This window comes from Leptonychotes weddellii, chromosome 9 (assembly GCF_054177405.1).
Source record: "Leptonychotes weddellii isolate Sample4059 chromosome 9, ASM5417740v2, whole genome shotgun sequence".
Lineage (NCBI taxonomy): Eukaryota > Metazoa > Chordata > Mammalia > Carnivora > Phocidae > Leptonychotes > Leptonychotes weddellii.
The window spans coordinates 82,724,218-82,745,114 of record NC_138377.1 but is presented as its reverse complement, the minus strand read 5'-3'; the positions used below and the strand labels follow the sequence as shown (position 1 = coordinate 82,745,114).

Here is a 20,897-nt window from a genome sequence, read left to right as displayed (position 1 = left end):
GAGAGAGGGAATACAAGCAGGGGGAGTGGGAGAGGGAGAAGTAGACTCCCCGCTGAGCAGGGAGCCCGATGTGGGGCTCAATCCCAGGACCCTGGGATCATGACCTGAGCCGAAGGCAGACGCTTAATGACTGAGCCACCCAGGCGCCCCTCAAGTCAGTGTTTTACTTGGTAAACATGTCTGAGACCATGCATCCCTGGCTGCTAAGCACCATGGCGGACAGGGCTAGAAAGGTAACAACTTTGTTTTGAGCAGGGGGAAAGACAAGGTAATTTTTACAATATGCAACACTGGTTAATTGCGTCATCATCGCACACTGTGCATTATCCTGCTGTAGTAGCGTCCTGACCAGTCTTGCCTTATCAAACTACAGGGAGGCTTGCCTAGGATCCACCAGGCCTTCTTAACTCTGGCTACAGATTAGAACATCTGGAGAAGTATTGATGTGTGGTCCCCACCGTAGACTCATTACATAACAGTCTCTAGAGGGAAGAGCCTGGCCATATCAAATACATTTTTTTTCAATCTTTCAGAGGATTCTGAAGTGTATCCACAGTTGAACACCACTGCTCTGGGCCAATTAACTTCCCGAGTTTCATTTTTTTCCTTGCTTCCTTTCACAACTAAATATGTCAAGAACAACACTTTGGTAATAGGGAAAAAACAAAAGAATTAAGGGAAGGATTCCAGCTGTGGAAGGAGAGGACTGGACAAATGAAATGGACACGGAAGAAGCATTTTAGAGAAGTGTAGGGTCAAGATGGGAAATAAGCCCATTGGTTCTGCAAGAAGACTCTTTAGGGAGGGTGGGAAATGAGTTGGGAATACACACAGCCTGAAAATTGTGAACTAAAAAAGGGAAAACCTCGGGGCGCCTGGGTGGCTCAGTTGGTTGGGCGACTGCCTTCGGCTCAGGTCATGATCCTGGAGTCCCTGGATCGAGTCCCGTGTCGGGCTCCCTGCTCGGCGGGGAGTCTGCTTCTCCCTCTCCCACTCTCCGTTTGTGTTCCCTCTCTTGCTGTGTCTTTCTCTGTCAAATAAATAAATAAAATCTTTAAAAAAATAAAATAAAATAAAAAATAAAAAAGGGAAAACCTCTCTGTTTAGCCTTTGCATAGCATTCCTCCTGGCAGGTGTGGGCTGACAGCAATGTGATTGGCAGTTATACTTGATTTAATATTCTTGGGGTTCATGGCATTAAACCAAGTACTATATATAGGTGCAGAGGCACTTAAGTTTTACCATGATCTTCATTTAGCAAAAATGTTAAGAAGCCAGTGGTTTTTAAGAATAGAATTAACAAAGATTCATCAATTTAATAAACATTTAGTGAGCTCCTACCAAATGCTAAACATTTTCTAGGTACTGGGTAATGAATAAAGTAATTCATGATCCCTATTCTCATAGATCTTACACTGGGGGGCTTGGGGAGAATAGAGAAAAAATATACATATAATGGGGTCAAAGGATAAAGAGTAAAGGCAAGTGTAGTGGTTTACATAAAGTTGTCAGGGAAGTTCTCTTTCATAGATCTTTGGACAGAGATCAAAGGAAGTAAGGAAGCAAATCATACTGGTATCTGAGGAAAGAACATTTGAGGCAGAAAATAGTAAGTACATAGGCCCTGGGGTGGGAGCCTGCCTGACATGTTCAGCCAACAGCAAGGAGACTCATGCTGAGTTAAATTAGATGAATGTCTTCTTGCAATTAGGATGAGAGGGAGAAATGTTACTAGAGCACAGTGAGCTGGGAAAGGGGAACAGGGGCAGATCACACAGATCATAGTGAAGATTTTTGATTTTATAAATGACAGAAGAGAAGCTACTCTGAAGATTTTCAGAACAAGAGTGGCATTTGTGTATAGAATAACCTGGTCATTGTGTGAAAAAGGTACTACTGGGGAGCAGGGGATGAATCAGGAGACTAGTCTGGAAGCCATCACCACAGTCCAGGAGAAGATGATGGTGGCCTACTGTAGGGTAGCTAGTAGAGTAAGTAAGTTTCTGGATGTGTTTTATAGGTAGAGCCAACAGGATTTATCATTGGATTAGATGTGTAGTGTGAGAAAACAAAGGAGTCAAAGATATTGACAAAGCTTATAGCCTGAGAAGCCAGAATTCTGGAACAGCCTATTTACTGAGATGCGGACAACTCCTGGAAGGAGAGAATCATTGGTTTCATTCGGGATGGACTCAGTTTGACGTGCTTAAGCAGAGGTGTCAAGAAGACAGTTGATACATGAAACTGGAGTTCAAGTGAGAAGTCAGGACAAGAGATATAAATTTGGGAGTTCTAAGATTCACAGGTCCCCACCCTTAACAATTTCTCCACTTGATGAGCTATTAAAATATGCTTTTTTAATATGACCTCTTAACCCTGAATGATTGAATTCTTTTACGAGAACTGTGCTTTTATATCTCACAAAGCATTCCTCATGAAGATTTTCAATGTTATTAAGATTATTTTTCCTCATTTCCTTTCAGAACTGAAGCCACGTGGTGTGGCAGTCAATTTGATTCCAGGGTTACCAGCATATATCCTGTTCATGTGTGTTCGACATGCTGACTACCTGAATGATGATCAGAAAGTAAGGTCATTGCTAACATCAACAATTAACAGCATCAAAAAAGTATTAAAGGTCAGTTCATGTTCAACAAAATTCTCGTAGGGAACGTAAATGATGACAGAATCTGCACCGAGGTCTTTTCCTTCCTTAGATCGGGGCTAAGTTGCAGATATGAACACTTTCCAGTCTTCACTGAAAACTCTCACTGTAGGAAACAGTCTTTCTTGTAACATGTCTGTATGCCTTCTTGTACAGTGGGGCTCAGGTTGAACAGTAATCAAAATTAATTTGATATAATTGCATTAAATTGCAGAGTAAATTAAGTTTCTTCATAAACAGAAATAGTCTGTTTTGAGATCTTACAAGTAAATTAAAAATATTTAGTGTGGTCCATATATATAGGGAATATGATGCTCTAGTTAAAAAGGTATTAAAGAAGTTCAGTACAACATGGCTTGTTCGTAAAGAAGATGTCTGATAAAACATTAAAATTTATCTTCCAGCTTTTCTTCCTGTTATTCTCCAACTCACCCCATAATTTTCCTTGTTACCTGAAATGCCTGGTTCCATGTGAGAAGCAACACACATATACTAAGCAGAGAGGAAAGACTCGGAGAAGGCAGCAGAATTATGTAATAGAGCAGAAAGCCCTGCATAACTCAGTAATCACTGACTCACCTTGCATAATCCTCCTCTTGCCTCGCTAGAAAAACAATGAACGTTAACTCACATGTTTCTGTGAGGTACTAAGAGAATGTGCTCCAAGTACTTTGCTTTCTGATTATCTAACTGAAGTTGGATGAGAACATTTAGGGTGGAGATAAGTGGATAGTAAACATGCACAGTGGACGCTCTCAAATCTAAGGTGTCTTTCATGCACTATTTTAATTGTGGTAAGATACACGAAACATAAAACTTACCACTTAACCATTTTTCAGTGCATAGTTCTGTGGCATTATTGTGGCATCATGTTCACATTGCTGTGCAGCCATTATTGCTGCCCACCTCCAGAACTTTTCCATCTTCCCCACCTGAAGCTCTGTCCTCATGAAACACACCCTCCCTGCAGCCCCTGGTAGTGAGCCTTTGACAAACACGGGTTCTCTGTCCCTACAGGGCAGATATTGTATGGAGTTAGCTTTACAGGGGTTACTAAAGCATGGAGTTTCTGAAGATTCAACATTTAAAAATTGATGAATGTCTTCTGATATAACTCATTTCATTTTTGGTGTATTGATGCTGTAGTACATTTAGCCTGCAAGGTTTACTAACTTTTAAGTCAACGCCACAAAGACAGCAAAACCAAATCATGTTTTCCCCCTCTCATCCTAATTGCATCAAGACATTTATCTAATTTGACTAATTATTATACCAAATTGTTTAAAAATTAAAAAGGAGTGGGTACTAGCATACTGATGCCTTTTTTTTTTTTTTTTTTTGATGCCATTCAGAATTGATGTGAGTTTGTCTCCAGTCCCAGTTTTGAATTGAAGTGTATTTGCCTCGAGTCCCTGTTTAGATTTAGCAGCCGGTTGTTTGACAGGAGTCCCGGTCCTGATGTAGAGCCATTCAGCTTCCCTCTCTCCTCTTTTGCACAGGACTCCCTCCATCCCATTTCTGATTCTCTGCTCAGGAGTTGTATCTTATCATTGACCAGATTTGTCACCTAATCTGGGTTTTAGTGCTTCTTTGTCTGTGATTCCCTTTTGTGCTTTTAGTCCTTTCTGATCCCCTGAGTAATCCTGAGGGAAGTGAGCTGGGGTAAGCTGTGGTTTGATGAATTTTTTTCTGCCAAAAGGGACTGCTAAGCCAACATCACCTGAATGACTGGGCATCCTTTTCTAACGGCAAGAAAATAGATGCCAAGCAAAGTAACAACCAACCAACAAACACAGGGTTGAAATTTTCTAGCAATGATGTAAGACTTTACAATTGCAATGTGATTTATTTTTGTAATTATAATGTAACTAAAAGAAGTGGGCCTTCTGGTGTCTTTTAGTGACTTTCAAGTTGCTATTTCCCTAAGGAAAAGTGAATTTAGCCTTTTTCTCTCTTTCAGAAAAGAGGTGATGATTTCGAAACCGTGTCCTTCTGGCTCTCTAACACATGCCGATTTTTGCACTGTTTGAAGCAGTACAGTGGCGAGGAGGTGAGGAAACCTTGATCACAAAACCAGCAGGACGTACTTTCTCTGTCCTCTTTAAGGAAAAGATTAAAAGCATGGAACATTTAACAGTTTAATTTAAAGATTTTATTTATTTGAGAGAAAGAGAAAGAGAGCAAGTGAGAGAGAGAGAGAGCACAAGCAGGGGCTAGGGGCAGAGGGAGAGGAAGAAGCAGACTTCCCGCTGAGCAGGGAGCCCGATGCGGGGCTCGATCCCAGGACCCTGGGATCATGACCTGAGCCGAAGGCAGACGGTTAACGGACTGAGCCACCCAGGCGCCCCCCATTTGTTAATTTAGAAACCTGAATTGAGAGGTGGGTTGGAAGCTCATGGCTTTGTTTGATGTTCATTGTTTATGAAACAGTGAATTGGAGAGCAACGTAGTTTCTTCCCTCTGAGAGTTTGTATTATGAGAAAGCATGGCAGAAATATAACGGGCATTAGTTAATGAATTACTACAAGCCATGAAACCTCTTGTCAGTATGTGGAAGTGGGCTTTTCAGGGGACTGATACGAGAAATATTGAACTATTTAAAGAAATTCATCAATTCTGGCTTTCCATAATACATAAAAGGTGATCAAACTGAACCATATCTCTTTAGATTGGCCCAAAAACCTATTCTGCTTTTATTTGCAGTGATAAATTCATAAGGTGTTTGATAGACTTCAAAACTATGTAATATGTTAATAATTATTCTTTATTAAGGTCTACTCAGTATGTATCAGACAGCACTTCTTATACACTCTGTTATTTAATTCTTACAGCATCTCTGTGAGACAGGAATTACAACCCAGTTTTACAGATGAAAAACTGAAGTTTGGTGATGTTCATCAATTTGCCCAGGTCCTCTTAGTCAGAAGGAGCAGAGCTAGGGTTCTGGGGCTGCCCGCCTCTGCAGCCTGTGCCCCTACCCACGGCTGTCCATGCCTTCCATTTTTTGCCTGGAGGGCAGGCAGAGAAGCTGACCAGTAGCATTTTCTGGGCACCCAGAGGCTAGGGCAGAGGACTGTCCTGGCAAATGTTGGAAAGCATAAAAATGAGTAAGGTGCAGTCCCTGAGAAGGTGGGACAGACAGACTAGAATTCCTCTGAGAGGCCATTAGCTGTCCTATCAGTCCCCACTTCTAGACCGTGTTGTCAGGTAGTTTGTAGGGAGGCAGGTGCTTGGCTTTGGGTAGAATCCATCAAGTAGGCAATGTCTGACAAAAGTATCTGCCTATACAGTTGATTTTCCATTTTAACTAATACCACCAAAAAATTCCATTCTAAGCTTGAGTTGAAAATCATGTATGGTTACCATGAAATATGATAAAGGGAAATTCTTTATTTATTCACTGATCTCAGTAGAAATTGGTCTGTTTTAAAAAGATTATGTATGCCCTTCAGGTGCAGTATTTATAAATAGGACTATATTTAATAGAACTGAAGTTAAGAGATTAGAACTTGAGGTAATTTGGTGTCTGGAAGTAGATGTGCTATGTCATAAGTGAAAATGCTCGTTCCTTTTTTTTTTGTTCCAAATTAAGTTCCCCCATCTTGTTTCACTGACACGGCTATTGGAAGGGCTTAACTGCTAGCTAGCCAAGTTGAGATACTATTCAAAAGCTGATTAAGAAGTGGAAGGGGGGGGCGCCTGGGTGGCTCAGTTGGTTAAGTGACTGCTTTCGGCTCAGGTCATGATCCTGGAGTCCCGGGATCGAGTCCCGCATCGGGCTCCCTGCTCAGTGGGGAGTCTGCTTCTCCCTCTGACCCTCCCCCTCTCATGCTCTCTGTCTCCCATTCTCTCTCTCAGATAAATAAATAAAAAATCTTTAAAAAAAAAGAAAGAAGGGGGTTACGATGGAAACAAACACACAGAGCATTTGAGAATGACTGTCTGGCATTCAGGAGTGGAACAGATGGAAACTCTTCAAAGGAAAGACAGCAGGGGAATCTGCTCAAACAAAGGAGTTAGGAGAGACATTTCATTTCCTGGGTGTCAGTAACTTTGCTTTCTGGTTCTAGGGCTTTATGAAACACAACACATCTCGCCAGAATGAACACTGCCTCACCAATTTTGACCTGGCTGAGTACCGGCAGGTGCTAAGTGACTTGGCTATTCAGATCTACCAGCAGCTCGTGCGGGTGTTAGAGAACATCCTGCAGCCAATGATCGGTAAGGCGAGGGCAGGGCTGACGTCGAAGCCTGTCTGCCTCACGTGCGCAGCAGCGACACTTGTTTGGAGGCATGTCTTGATACAAAGAACATAAAGTAGTAAGACTCAGTCCTGAAATTAGCTGAGGAATCCCAGACCCCCAGCCATGGCTAATTGGGATACATCACAATCACTGCTTCCACATGATTGAAACTGCAGTATCTAGTGAATCTCCCCACTGGGTGATGCCTCTCCCTTGAGTTTGGGTTCTGCTTTATACCCAGCAATATACCTCATTCCTTGTCCAGTTTTCAAAAACACTTTAAGCTTTGGTCTAGGAAACTGCTACGCAGGGCCTCCTCATGGCCCACCTAAAACAAAGGAGGCTGGGGAGAGTTTGCCCTTTGCCTATTAGGTTACAGTCAAAGGGCTGGGGCGGGGGTACCATGGCAACAAGAATAGGTCTCGGACACTCCATGGTGAGTTATACATCTCAAGGCCCCCATGGAGTTGTCAAAGGCAAGGAGTGGTTTCTCACCGGATAACTGACTGAGGTGTGCATGTGTGTGTTTCTATGTGTGTGTTCAACTAGGTGTGTGAGTCTCGTGCCTCTCTTTGTATTCGCGTCCTCACTCTGGGCATGTATTTATGTGCCTTACTACCTATATTCCTTTGGCTGTGTAGCACATATGAAGTAGGAACTAGGAGGCATATATAAACTGCAGGCTGCTAATTTTGAATGAATTGAATTAAATTTGTTTCAAGTTATCAAACTGTTATCTTCAGGCAAATTATTAGCAGCTTCTTTTTTTTTCTTTTAAAGATTTTATTTATTTATCTGACAGAGAAATAGCGAGAGAGGTAACACAAGCAGGGGGAGTGGGAGAGGGAGAAGCAGGCTCCCGCAGAGCAGGGAGCCCCACATGGGGCTCGATCCCAGGACCCTGGGATCATGACCTGAGCTGAAGGCGGACGCTTGACCGACTGAGCCACCCAGGTGTCCCTATCAGCAGCTTCTTAAGGCTACTCCCAGCTACCCTTTCTTTTCCCACCCATGTGTTTTCCACATTCCCACAACTTATTCATTGCCCTTAGTATTCTGTCTTCCATCAAAAACCCACAGTTAGCCAACCAGAAACATAAAAGGCTGAGGAAGCCATGGGAGACAGCAGTGATTTTTCTCAGGGGATGACTTCAGGGGTCAGTTCTTCAGTTGTCCCCGAACAGGTGTGTATTCAAAGCAATGTAGGTCAGCTAGTAAGAGGTGACACAGATGCAGAGAAGATCAACTTCAGCCAATATGTCTTCTACTTTTGCCTATTTTTATTGGCTAAACAGGAAGCTTACCCCTGAGATGTCCCACTTTAAACCACTGCCCCCATCTCCCAGTGATTTGATAAAACCGCCCATGTTTTGTGTCAGTGTGAGGTTCTGTGGAAGCTTCGGTTAGCACTGTAAGCTATAAAATGACTAAGAGATAAAAAAAAATGAATGAGGAGTGGCCCCTACTCTCAAGGGCCTGCCAGGCTAGGGGGTGGTCATCCCACAACCATCCTAGAGGAGGCATAAGCCAAACACTGTGAGGGCGCAGTGGGCGGGGGGGTGCCGGGGAGTGCCCCAGATTTGGGAAGACTGAGTTCTGGGAGGCTGAGACTAATCCGAGACCTCCCTGCTACTGTGGGAAGCTCAGGGCAAGGAAGGGCCCGGTTTTCCAGCCCCACACACCCACCGCCTCCCAGGGCTTCTCCACGACCACTGCCCAGTCTCCTGCTGTTCTTGCTACTTGGTTTGCCTGTGGGGCTCAGATGTCCCTGGAGAATCTCTTCTCCTTTCCCTAACTAGTGCAACTTTCTCAAAAACCCTCCCAAGATATCACAAGCGTGTGCTAGTACAAGGCGGCTGCTTTGTATTTTAGAAAATGCACCATTAAGATTTCTCAATTTCATGGTAAATTTTTGCATTTAAGAATTAGTCCTGGGGTGCCTGGGTGGCTCAGTCGGTTAGGCGTCTGCCTTTGGCTCAGGTCATGATCCCAGAGTCCTGGGATCGAGCCCCACATCGGGCTCCCTCCTCCGCGGGGAGCCTGCTTCTCCCTCTCCCACTCCCCCTGCTTGTGTTCCCTCTCTCGCTGTGTCTCTCTCTGTCAAAAAAATAAATAAAATCTTAAAAAAAAAAAAAAGAATTATTTCTTCATTAGAGTTTAAAATCTGGAAGCCCTTTTTTGGAAAGTTCTTTTCCCCTCTCTTTTGATACTCAGATCACTTTCCTAAGTTGAATGCATGAGAGTACGTGTGTGCATGTGTGAGCAGGTGTGTATGCACGTGCAACAGGCGTCTTCTAACGCTTGAACTCCTCCTGCAGTCTCTGGCATGCTGGAGCACGAAACCATTCAGGGTGTGTCTGGCGTGAAGCCCACGGGGCTCAGAAAGCGAACCTCCAGCATCGCAGACGAGGGCACCTACACACTGGACTCCATCCTTCGGCAGCTCAACTCCTTCCACTCGGTCCTGTGTCAGCACGGCATGGATCCTGAACTGATCAAGCAGGTGGTCAAGCAGATGTTCTACATCGTTGGGGCCGTCACCCTGAACAACCTCCTCCTGCGCAAGGACATGTGCTCCTGGAGTAAAGGCATGCAGATCAGGTGAGCAGAGAGCACCCGCGCCGTTGTCCGCTCCCGGGCCGACTGCTGGCTGCGGTGCAGGGGCCGATGGCTTGTTTGCGGTCAGGGTAGCTGATGTCTGCTGCCACCAGCCACCCAGCCAGGGAAGACCACGCATGGAGCTGTCTTCTCTTGCCTGGCTGGACCTCTCCACTTTCATGCGGTACTGCTCCGGACTGTGCCTTTCAACAGGTTCTCCCCTCCACCAGCTGGGAACCCTGCTTCCCCGGGACACTGATTTGTTGGAGGGAATGGAGAGATGATAAAAAACACTTTGAGTTGAGATAGCTGCTTCCTCACCTTTTGCGTGTGTTTTAATTGTACCTAACAAAATACCGAATCTTTATCATGAAGATTTCTAATGTTTGCTTTCTCTTAGAAATTTATTTTGACAAAACGCCTTTTTGTACCATGGCAACAAGAACATGTCTAATAGACCTCTTACTAACCGGAAACATGCCCCGGTATCTTTTACGAAAATGTGCACTCAGTTTTTATGCCCAGCTGCTCCTCAACATAACCCATTATCATAATAGAATTGATTTTTTTTTTTTTGCAAATCATTTATTTTCTTTTTTTAAAAGATTTTATTTATTATTTGAGAGCAGGAGAGAAATAGCGAGAGATAGAGCACGAGCAGGGGGAGAGAGGGAGAAGCAGATTCCCCACTGAGCAGGGAGCCCAACTCAGGGCTCGATCCCAGGACCCTGCGATCATGACCTGAGTCAGAGGCAGGTGCTTAACCAACTGAGCCACCCAGGCGCCCCAGCAAATCATTTATTTTAAAACAGAATATTCACCAAGAGAGGAAAAAAGAATCTCTCCTACGTAAGTCTTTAGTTAATCTCAGGAAACCTTGGCATTCTTTTCAAATTTTCCATTCTGACACACGTGCATTGTAGTTAACATTAAGAAGATAATCCTTTCATTCATGTAGTGGAGTTTATTTCTCTTTAAGGGTTGTTTATGTATTTCTCTGTACATGTGAAGCACTGTTATAATATCAGACTATCTCCTACTTGCCTGACTGCAAAGTTAAGTTCTCATCATGTGTCCATTTAGCATTTTAGCATGAGAACCACTGTCACCTGGTTGACCACTTCTTGAAACCTCAGCATCTGTGTAATTTCTACATCTCTCTCCACATTTGGGGCCATGTCTCTTCCAGTGCTCCCCCTCCCCCACTTACCTTCTCTCCTTCCATCCCTGGGCTTCCTCAGGCCACTACTCCATCACTCAGGCTCTTCCCTAAACAGGGCTGCCGCACAAGGTCTGTGTGGGGGCATCTTGTTTTTCATGACTACCGTGGAGTCTGACTTAAGGAGGAAGGGGTACTTGAAGTTTATTGATTCTCTCCTCTGATGTTGTAAGACAAGCTAGGAAGCATTTTCTGGTCAGCTGTTTAATAAGGACATGGCCATGTTGGATGTTCTGTTTTGTCTTTCAGCAGGTTTTATTTCATAATTTTTGCTGTAATGGCTCTATTTCTACCTTCCATTGAAGTTAATTATATCATCCAGTCATTTACTCCTATATAATTATGATTATAAACCTCATGGCTATAATAAAATTTTAAGCACAGCTGGTAAAATTTAAGAAAATTGAACAGAAATACTGCCTGTCATTTTAACTGAGATTCCTGACAAAGCCATACATAAAAAACGAAGACATCTATGACAACATTCAGTAAATTTGCATTCTCTCCCTCTCTCTCTTTGTGGCAAAGGTACAATGTCAGTCAACTGGAAGAATGGCTGCGTGACAAGAATCTGATGACTAGCGGGGCTAAGGAAACCCTGGAACCTCTCATTCAGGCTGCTCAGCTCTTACAAGTGAAAAAGAAGACAGATGATGATGCAGAAGCTATCTGTTCCATGTGCAGTGCTCTGACTACTGCCCAGGTGAAGCGCCTCCCCCTGCTGAGAGACCCTGTAGCATTCAGCAAGGGTGACGCTTAGGGAAGTAAGGAGTCCCCCCCGGCCATTGCTCTTGTCTTTGAGCTGATTTCACGTGTGTCAGAGAAGACACGGATCTATACAGATCTTAAAGAAAGGAGATTTTGCCTGAAAGTTTTACGTTTTGGTGGGAGTCACAGTCATCAGCAGTCCACATTCAATAAATCTTTATTGAGTGTTTACAGTGTTCTGCATAATGCTGTGGGCACCGAGTTACAACCAAGAACAAAACAACGTCCTTGCTTTCATGGGGTATACATTCTCTGCATTCTGTGCAGCCTGTATTCCAAAAAGTAATTTTCCATATTACTTGATAATTGAATGATATTAGACTTCTCTATTTTTAAGACAGATCATTCTTGTTCCTTCATTTCAATAAATGACTCAGGGGGCTCCTATCTCAAGGCACCATACCTGTTGCTGGGGGAGATACTTCAGAAAATAAGAAACAATCCTTCCCTAAAAGGGATTTTCCAGTTTAGGAGGCAAGGCAGATGTACCCAACTGATTCTACTATCTGAGGTTCAAGCAGATTCTATAGTAAGATGTCTAAAGGAAGTGCCGAGGGGCGATACCTGTGTTCAAGGAAGGTCCCATTGAGCTGGGCATTGAATTTAAGGAAGTGAGAAGAGGGGAAGGGCGTTTGAGGACGGTGGCAACAGCACGAGGCAAGGCATAAACATGCCCGTTTTTCTTTTGCCAGTTATTTCTGTGCTGACTCCTGGGCTTGCTTAATGTTCTTTAAGTGTCTTGTAGTATAGACATCTCACCTAGATTATACATAGGATAGGTATAGAAAGCAGCTGGCTGGAAACAAGGGTTACCATTAACAGTAGCCACTGGGGTAGACTGAGAGGATTGAGTGGGACACTTTTCCTTTTCATGTAGTGTTCTTTTGTGTAGTTTATTGTTTTTCCAAATTTGTATTACTTCTTAAAATGTATAAATGTTACATTAATACATTATTTTAAAAATTCACATAGTAAAGGTAAATATGCCTTCAGACCAGCTCTCTCTCCCCTTATCCCAACCCAGCCCTGAGTAGAATTACAGACTATATGCATGGATCCTTTTACTTTTCCAGATTATAAGCACCCAGTGTGTGTTTGATAATATGCTGAAAACTTTGATCATTTCATTCTCACAGATTGTCAAAGTGTTGAATTTGTATACTCCAGTTAATGAGTTTGAAGAAAGAGTCTCTGTATCATTTATTCGTACTATACAGGTAAGATCTCCCAGGCTTTCTTTTTCTTTGATTCACAAGCACTGTTTTTTGAATGAAAATTTTGCAGTTTATTGAGAAAAAATGTGTTTTATTGTTGTATTATCTCATTTTAACAGTGCATTAACTTTTTGATAACAGCTTATTAGAAAAAGGAAGTGATTTTAAAACAAATATAAACATTCTTTATTAGTTGAGGACTTTTTGGTAGATTTTTGGTGGGGGAAAAAATCTTCATAGATTCAAAGAACTGATGCTCTGTTTTTTGTTTTTTTAATCTCAGATGCGTTTACGAGACAGGAAAGACTCTCCTCAGCTGCTCATGGATGCTAAACACATCTTTCCTGTCACCTTTCCTTTTAACCCATCCTCCCTTGCACTAGAAACCATCCAGATTCCAGCCAGCCTGGGCCTGGGATTCATATCACGGGTCTGAAGGTGATGTGATGTCAAGGCAAACAGTGACAATAAGAACCCATTATTTCTAGTGAGCTACTGAAAAGACATTTTTAAAGAGACAGTACTAATTATCTTTCAAACGAGAGGTTATTAATCGGAAATCTCCCTAAATACTTTCATCATCTTGGAAAGAACGATAGGCTTCTTTGTGCTGTGTTACCTTACCAGCAACACTCACCCTGGATCAGTTAGGTATCCCGAGGTACATGCAGGTGAATGACAGAAGGAAAAGGGAAAAAAAGGTCTCCAGCTGCCAGCATTTATTTTAAATCCTTGGCACTGCATCTAAATGGTATGGTAAAAATGAAAATTCCAGGTATGAGCTGTTGTTAGGAAGACACCTACAAAGAGCCTCCTCTACGCGGGCCAGAAGAATTGAAAGAAAAATTACCATTGAGTACATATCATAACAGTTCAGGAATCAGTTATGTTGATGCTGTCAAACTGGATCAAAGAAATAAACTGGCAATATGTAAAGTACTTGGTCAAGTAAATTCCTTATGTGTCACTATGATATAGAGATATTAAGAGAATGTTGGTTTGCCATATAGCATAGAAGTCCATTTGTACTGTAGTTTACTGAGCATTTTAAATTGCTGCTACAAACTGTGTTCTTTAATATATAAACGATATTCTTATTAGGCACTACAATAATAAGCTTCTCTTTTATCGACTCTGTTTACAATTCAATCAGATCAGTTTTAACTGGATTATGTGCAAATATATACAGATTCACCTGCACAAGTAGCAGACACTGGGAAGTCATGTAGTAATATGACAAAATATTTGACATTTAGGGATAGGATTAGACAAAGTGGCTGTTGTTGATGTCATTATTTATTCAGAATGTATTACATTGATGTGCTCATTCATTTTCCCTGGGTGGATATCACATCAGGGTACAGTGTTCTGTGAAGTGACTTATTTTTAGTTCCCAGACCAGATTCCTGCACTGCATATTTTCAATCCTGACAGGTTTTCTTTCTTCTTCTTAATTTATTAAGAATTAATCTCAGTCACTATCTAGAGAAGATTCAGGTCTTGAAACCTTGATTATCCTATAAATTATGCAAAAGAAGGTATATAATAAATACTATGGTTCCATTTTTTTTAGGCTTTGCAAGTTCTGTAAATGTTCTCAGTACCACTAGATACTTTAAGGAGCATCGTATTAGGAATACTTTAAGACTTATGTAAGAAATACAAGAAGATTGCTAAATTTTACAGAGGATATGTTTCAATAAGACCCAGATCCTATAAGTTTCATTCTGAAATCCTAATTAAACATATTCTCAATTTTTCCTGGAAATCCTAGACAGTGGGTCTTTCAGGTTGTGCAAGAGCAAATTCTTAGCTTTCATTAGAAACTCTGGTTCTGAATCACAAACATAGATTTATATAACTTAACTGTTAGATGGTCTATGAAAAATGACATCTTATTAAAACGTGCAATATTAATGGAAGTCAGTTTCAAATCATGATAAAGATTGTTATTAAAAGATAAACACTGTTAACTTATTTGGGCCTCACATTCCTCATTTATACAATAAGAGGGTTGGACCCTTCCATATCTAAAATTTCTCTTCTCTTGGCACTTGGATTATAGAGAAACTAGATGCAGTTACTCAGTAAGTTCACCCTGATATGGAAAGATCAGTATTTGGTGCCTCTTAATCCTGGGGGATTAATTAAATGTAAAATTACCAGTTGGTGTAGCTATAATCCTTCTTAAATGTACATGATTTACATGCTTTTTGAACGTGGATTAGTTTGGGTAATTTTTATTGAATCATATACTGCTGCTTTCAGGTTGGATACATTTATTTGCAAAATCAGCCAAAAACACTACTGATTCAATCAGGTTTTCTTACTTTTCCCCAGTTGTCAATGTGGTTTTCAATGAACTGACTCATTGCATAGGGCAGATGCTAAAAAAAATGCCACCATGGTGTAGGCTGTCCACCTCGGACTGGGAAATCCTCTCAGGCCCTTCCCCAGCTTAGTCCCTGTGTAACATGTCCTGTGCACACCCTGAATCTTGTCAGGTCTTCAAGAGCACACTGTAGCTCCTACTGCCATTGTAGCCCTTTATCATACCCCAGACAGCTCGTATCCTGAAATGTCTCTCTCTCGTCTCCTGCCTTTGTGCTGGAAAGTGCTGGAGCCTCCGTTCCACACCTGGGCCAGAATCTCTCCTGTTCGGTGATGGTCACACAAAGATTCTACTATTCCAGGCTCCAGCTTCCTCTAAGGCCTACCCAGGACCCCAGATGGGGATCTGAATCAACTTCTCTTAGCAGCCTAAAGATCTTTAGTCATAACAAGAATACCTTACAACCAGGGACCCCCAATACCTGGTAAATGACTCTGTGTGCTACTTTCTTGAGGCTGCAACAATAATCTGCTGGCCAGGGGTTTCCTTTAGCCCCTCTGAGGACAGCTCACCCTCTCTCCAACCACATTTTCTCACCCGGCTTGAAACCTACCTTCCCCAGCCGTCCACCTGCCCATTCCACCCTTCACTCTTACCCTTCCCTCAGCCCAACCATGCAGCACATCACCTGCCTGCTCACCGACTCTGACTGTGTGCAAGGCAGCAAATGGAGTCAATCCTCAGTTGCCCCCCGGCCTCCCTTCAGGCTGATATTGTTGTTCTCGCTTCTTGGCAGTACATTCCTTAACATCGTCACTAATTTGCTTTTTCATATCTCCCCTGTGATACACAGTCGGAATTCAAAGAAAGATCTTGAAAGAACAGGGTTCTGTCTTAATAGCTCCTTCTCAACAGTCTCCCCACTCACCTTACATACAGACTCCGCTCACATCTGGGAATGCAAGGCTGAAAAATGAGCAGTTTTCCTTGTAGCTTTTCTTCGGTTAAGGCTTTGGTCTACCTGACCTGAGAGTAACTATAAAGAAGGGGGAAGGTCAGATCCAGAAAGCGATTCCTTTGGAAGTTTTGAAAAATCTCCATGTACCTGACACTTCTATCATCAAGTGCAAAAGTACAAAAAGATACATTCCAAAGCCTACCGGAAGGATATTTGGGGATTCCGGTCAGTTTGTACGATTTGCTTTATTGCCTTTGTTTCAGTGGGTATTGAGAGTTGAGTTGGCTTTTTCTGGGTGAGTAATTATGTGTCATATAGAATATAGATCAGATCTTTTAGTAACATGTGAGGGCGGCTAACCCTAGATCAAGGGCACCTGTCCTATCCTGAGAAATCCTCACACAATAGTCATGTATCCACCTGGCCTCCCCTCCCCCTCTCTTTTTCTCCTTCTCTGTGCCCCTCCAGCTCTCGCTCTCTCTCTCTCTCTCACACACACACACACACAGTCTCTCTCTCTCTTTTTCTCCTTCTCTGTGCCCCTCCAGCTCTCGCTCTCTCTCTCTCTCTCTCTCTCTCTCTCACACACACACACACACACACACATACACACACACACACAGAGTCACCAGAATGTAGAGTTCCCCAGGCGGCATCCTCAAGGATCCCCTGGGTAACTTCAACTGTTTGGGATGAAACAGAAAGCAAAAACGAGCGTGTGACCCTTACAATCTCCTGCTGAGAGTAGTGCAGACCAGGACCTTGCATCTGGCTATGCTTTTCTTAGGCACACGTCGTCCTCTGTTACCTCATTGTATCCTCACAACAGTGCTGGAAGGCCGAAAGGGTAGCTCGCTGATGATAATTTGAGAAAGAGATGGTCGGTGATGCGCTGAGGTCACACTGCCCTCCCGCGGTGCCCCTTTCCTGCCTGCAGCCCTGGCCGTGCGGTGGGCAGGTGGAGGCAGGAGACTGAAAAGTCTGCAGGGGACATTCTGTTTCTCCTGGTACCTGTGGGGTGCCCTGGGTCAGCAAGAGGTATTCTTTTTTTTTTCCTCTCTCTCTTATCAGAATTGGCAACTGGCATATAGGAACTGAGCAAGTGCGACATCCCAGGTTCTTCGTGCTAACAAGATGAAGTGCCCGGAGCCTGGTGGCTTTCTCCTTGTCCGTTCCCTGCTACACCTAGGTTTGATTTTTATGATGAGTCAGAGCTCCCTTGGAGGGTGAAATACTCTGCGTTTAGGTCTTTAATTAGACGCAGGCCATCTCAACCTGGCTGGAAGGCGTGCAAGCCTCCCCAGAGTTAGGTAGGTCACTCTCAACGCCCACTCCTCAGAGCCACATAGAGCTGCCAGGTGTGCTGAGCAGCCTGCAGCCAAGCCGCCTGGCACCTCCTGAGGCCTGTCCCCAGGCCAGCCATGTACAAGTCAGTGTGTCTGAACGTTACAGTGTGTGCATGCTGCAAGGGTTGCCTCCGGAGCTGGGAGGGGGCTCCGTGCATGCATGTTAGAGGGGCTCCGGGCATTGCTGGGGCCGCTGTTCATGGGTAAGTGCGGCGTGATTTCTTCTCAGGCTGTGCTGTGAGGACCGCCTTAACCCCTGCTCCCTTTCCTCCGAGAGCTGCCTTAAGTTCTCTGGAACTTCTCCTCGGTAAGGGTCTGACTTACCGGGAGAGGATATCTTGCCCTGTTTCTCAAGGTTTTGGGAGGGTTTTGGTTGGGCGTGGCCTCCAACCATGGATTCCTGTCTCTCCTTCCTGCATGACTGTCCCTCCTGGGACTTCGCCTTCCTTTCTTTTCTGTGATTTCCAAACAGGTATCAGAACTCAGCACCAGTCTCAGAGCCGGTGAATGTGGGCAGAGAGAGTGGTCCTGAGTTTGGGGGGGCTTTGTGTCACAAGGAAGCAAATGAACATATGGAAGAAATAGATAAGTTAGCTTCTTGGTAATGCTTAAATGGCATGTTTCCCCCTGATCTTTTCTTAATACAGGTAAAGGGTACAACTGTAAGGCCTTCCATAGACATGCTTTAAAAAATTTTTTTAGGAACCCTGTACTATATATAAAAGTTTGAATGAAAACAGAGAAGAGTTCTGTAAGTTCTAATCCATTGCATTACCCCAAATTAAATCAACTTGGAGTTATATACAGTAGATTTCTCAATAGATCACGAACTGAAAGGTACTTTGTAAAATAGCTGCCAAAATGCATTTTTGTACATTTTTTAATTTTCTAATTTGGTCTAGCGAAAATGTTCATTAGCTTAACTTCATGAGTATCATTAGCTTCCTAAAATGACTGAAAATGACTAACGTTTCCTTAGTATTGTGATACAGCTTGAGATATTTGAAAGAAACATGTTTTTCAAGTGGAAACTGGTATGTATAATTCAATGCTTGGTAGGTCAGTACATTTTCATGCATTTTGCAGTCAATAGTTTCAAATATCTTATTGTTACCGTATGTTATAAAACTTTAGCCTACATTTCAGGCTCTCTAAATCACTTGAGCCATTTAATATTTTCCAACAAATGGTGACTTTTTCCTTTAAATGTGGATATGTATGTTGTAATTTATGATTGCTGGTTATGTATTTTTTGTGGACTCCTGGAGTAATGTTCACTTTTTTTGCGCCCTTGGAAAATTTAAATTGCTCTACCAATGTTACACAGAAATGAGCTCATCATGACATTTAACATATTGTATTTGAATTGTTAATTTTAATTATTAATTTACTGTGAAATGGATATGCCGTTTAACTACAATGAAACTGAACATTGCAGTTTTTCAAATATTTTTCCTTATTGGATCTGGAAAAGGAGTTCTATTTTGATCTACATCGAAAAACATGATACAGTTAATCATTGAAAAGTTCTTAGGTAAAATATTCATCCATTAGGAAAGAAGCAGAAATACTAAGAAGTGAAGGGCATTATCAACTAACTCTGGGTTTAAACTGAAACCGTCCCAGCATATCTCATGTGGAATTTTAAAAAATAAGTTAATAATTCACCTCATATCAACAAAAGCCTTTGAAACATGGGTTTTCACTAGTTATCATCTAGTGCTAAGATGAAAACCAAAACAATATCAGATTGACATTTACGCTCTAAATTTGTAGTTGTCTAATGTTGTCCTTAGTAAATGTGCATCATTAATGCTGTATTCTCCTAGCTATTATAGAAATTGTTCAAATAAAGATATGGAAATAAAGGATTTTTGTTAGTGTCTTATAAATAAACTCACAGCACATGGAACACGGGACACAAACCAACATAGAGTACATTCTGGGCTGTAAAACACACCTTTAATATTTAAGAGGACAGAAATCAGACAGTGTCTGCTCTCAGATAACAATAGAATTAAGCTAGGTTATTAATGATAGAAAAATAGCTGGAAAATCCCCAAATTTGGAGCTTAAAAACACACTTTTTAAGACTTTTTTTTACATTTATTTGAGAGAGAGAGCGAGTGTGCGTACTTGAATGAGTGGGGGGTAGGAGCAGAGGGACAGGGAGGGGCATAGGAGCAGAGGGAGAGGGAGAAGCAGACTCCCCACTGAGCAGGGAGCTGGACACAGGGCTCCATTCCAGGACCCTGGAATCATGACCTGGACTAAAGGCAGACACTTAACCGACTGAACCACCCAGGCGCCCCTTAAGCAACACACTTCTAACACATGGATCAAAGAAGAAATCTCAAGAGAATTTTAAAAATATTTGAAGTAAATGAAAATGAAAATATAACTTATCAAAAATTTTGGGCTGCAGTGAAAGCAGTGCTTAGAGGAATATTTATAGCATTGAATGCATGCATTAGAGAAGAAAGACCTATAATCAATCATCTAAGCTTCCACTTTAGGAACTTAAAAAGGAAGAGAATATTAAATGCAAAGTAAGCAGAAGAAAAGAAATAATAAAAATCAGCAGAAATCGGGGCGCCTGGGTGGCTCAGTCGTTAAGCGTCTGCCTTCGGCTCAGGTCATGATCCCAGGGTCCTGGGATCGAGCCCCACATCGGGCTTCCTGCTCAGCGGGAAGCCTGCTTCTCCCTCTCCCACTCCCCCTGCTTGTGTTTCTCTCTCGCTGTATCTCTCTCTGTCAAATAAATAAATAAAATCTTAAAAAAAAAAAATCAGAAATCAAAGACATCGAGGACAGAAAATCAATAAGAAAATCGATGAAACGAAAAGCTGGTTCTTTAAAAAGAGCAATAAAATTGATAAGCCTCTAGCCAGGTTAACTAATGAAAAAAGAGAGATGACATACAGTAAATGAGTGGTTGCTTGGGGCTGGGAGGAGTTGGGTTCGGGGAATTGACAGGATGGAGCAATAACCGAGAGGCATGGAATTTCTTTTTGAGATGATGAAACTGTTTTAAAATTAACTGTGGTGCTAGTTTAATCTGTGACTCTACTAATAATCATTGAGTTGTATACTTAAAATGGGTGAAGTGTATGCTATAAGAATTATATTGCAATAAATCTTTTTTTTTTAAGTCAATTTTTGACTTCTGGTATGACAGACTGAGAAGCTCAACAAATTCTCTCCTCAAAAAAGCAAGGACAACACTGGACAAAAGTGTCAAAAACAATTTTAGGGCTCTATAAATTGACCAACATCATACAACAAATTAGTAGTTTTTATTCATGACAAGCCACTGACCTCTGAGTAAGAACAGCATTTGTCTGACAACCTTGCTTGGGGCTGCTCCCATCATCCTCCCCTCACCCAGCTCAAATAGCCTGGTAATTCTACCAGAGTCAAGAAGCTACGAAAACCAGCAGCTTTGCCTTTGGAGGGGCTCCCTTGATTTGGAATGGAGTGTAGTAAAACCCCTCACCCAGCAGTAACGCTAGTAACCTCAGAACCATGAGAGAATACCTCTCTGTTGTTTTAA

The 20,897-nt window shown here is 42.3% G+C and overlaps 1 protein-coding gene across 1 annotated transcript in view; it reads left to right on the top strand.

Moving 5' to 3' along the window:
* Positions 1 to 14,685, top strand: part of MYO5A (myosin VA) — a 181,335-nt gene extending 166,650 nt beyond the window's left edge. Inside the window, exons 34-40 of the mRNA XM_081831863.1 lie at positions 2,380 to 2,638; positions 4,626 to 4,715; positions 6,736 to 6,886; positions 9,228 to 9,510; positions 11,255 to 11,429; positions 12,631 to 12,711; positions 12,992 to 14,685. Coding sequence (XP_081687989.1) covers positions 2,380 to 2,638; positions 4,626 to 4,715; positions 6,736 to 6,886; positions 9,228 to 9,510; positions 11,255 to 11,429; positions 12,631 to 12,711; positions 12,992 to 13,144 — 1,192 coding nt within the window. The 3' untranslated portion in view covers positions 13,145 to 14,685. The remainder of the gene's footprint in view (positions 1 to 2,379; positions 2,639 to 4,625; positions 4,716 to 6,735; positions 6,887 to 9,227; positions 9,511 to 11,254; positions 11,430 to 12,630; positions 12,712 to 12,991) is intronic.
* Positions 14,686 to 20,897: the final 6,212 nt, after the last annotated feature.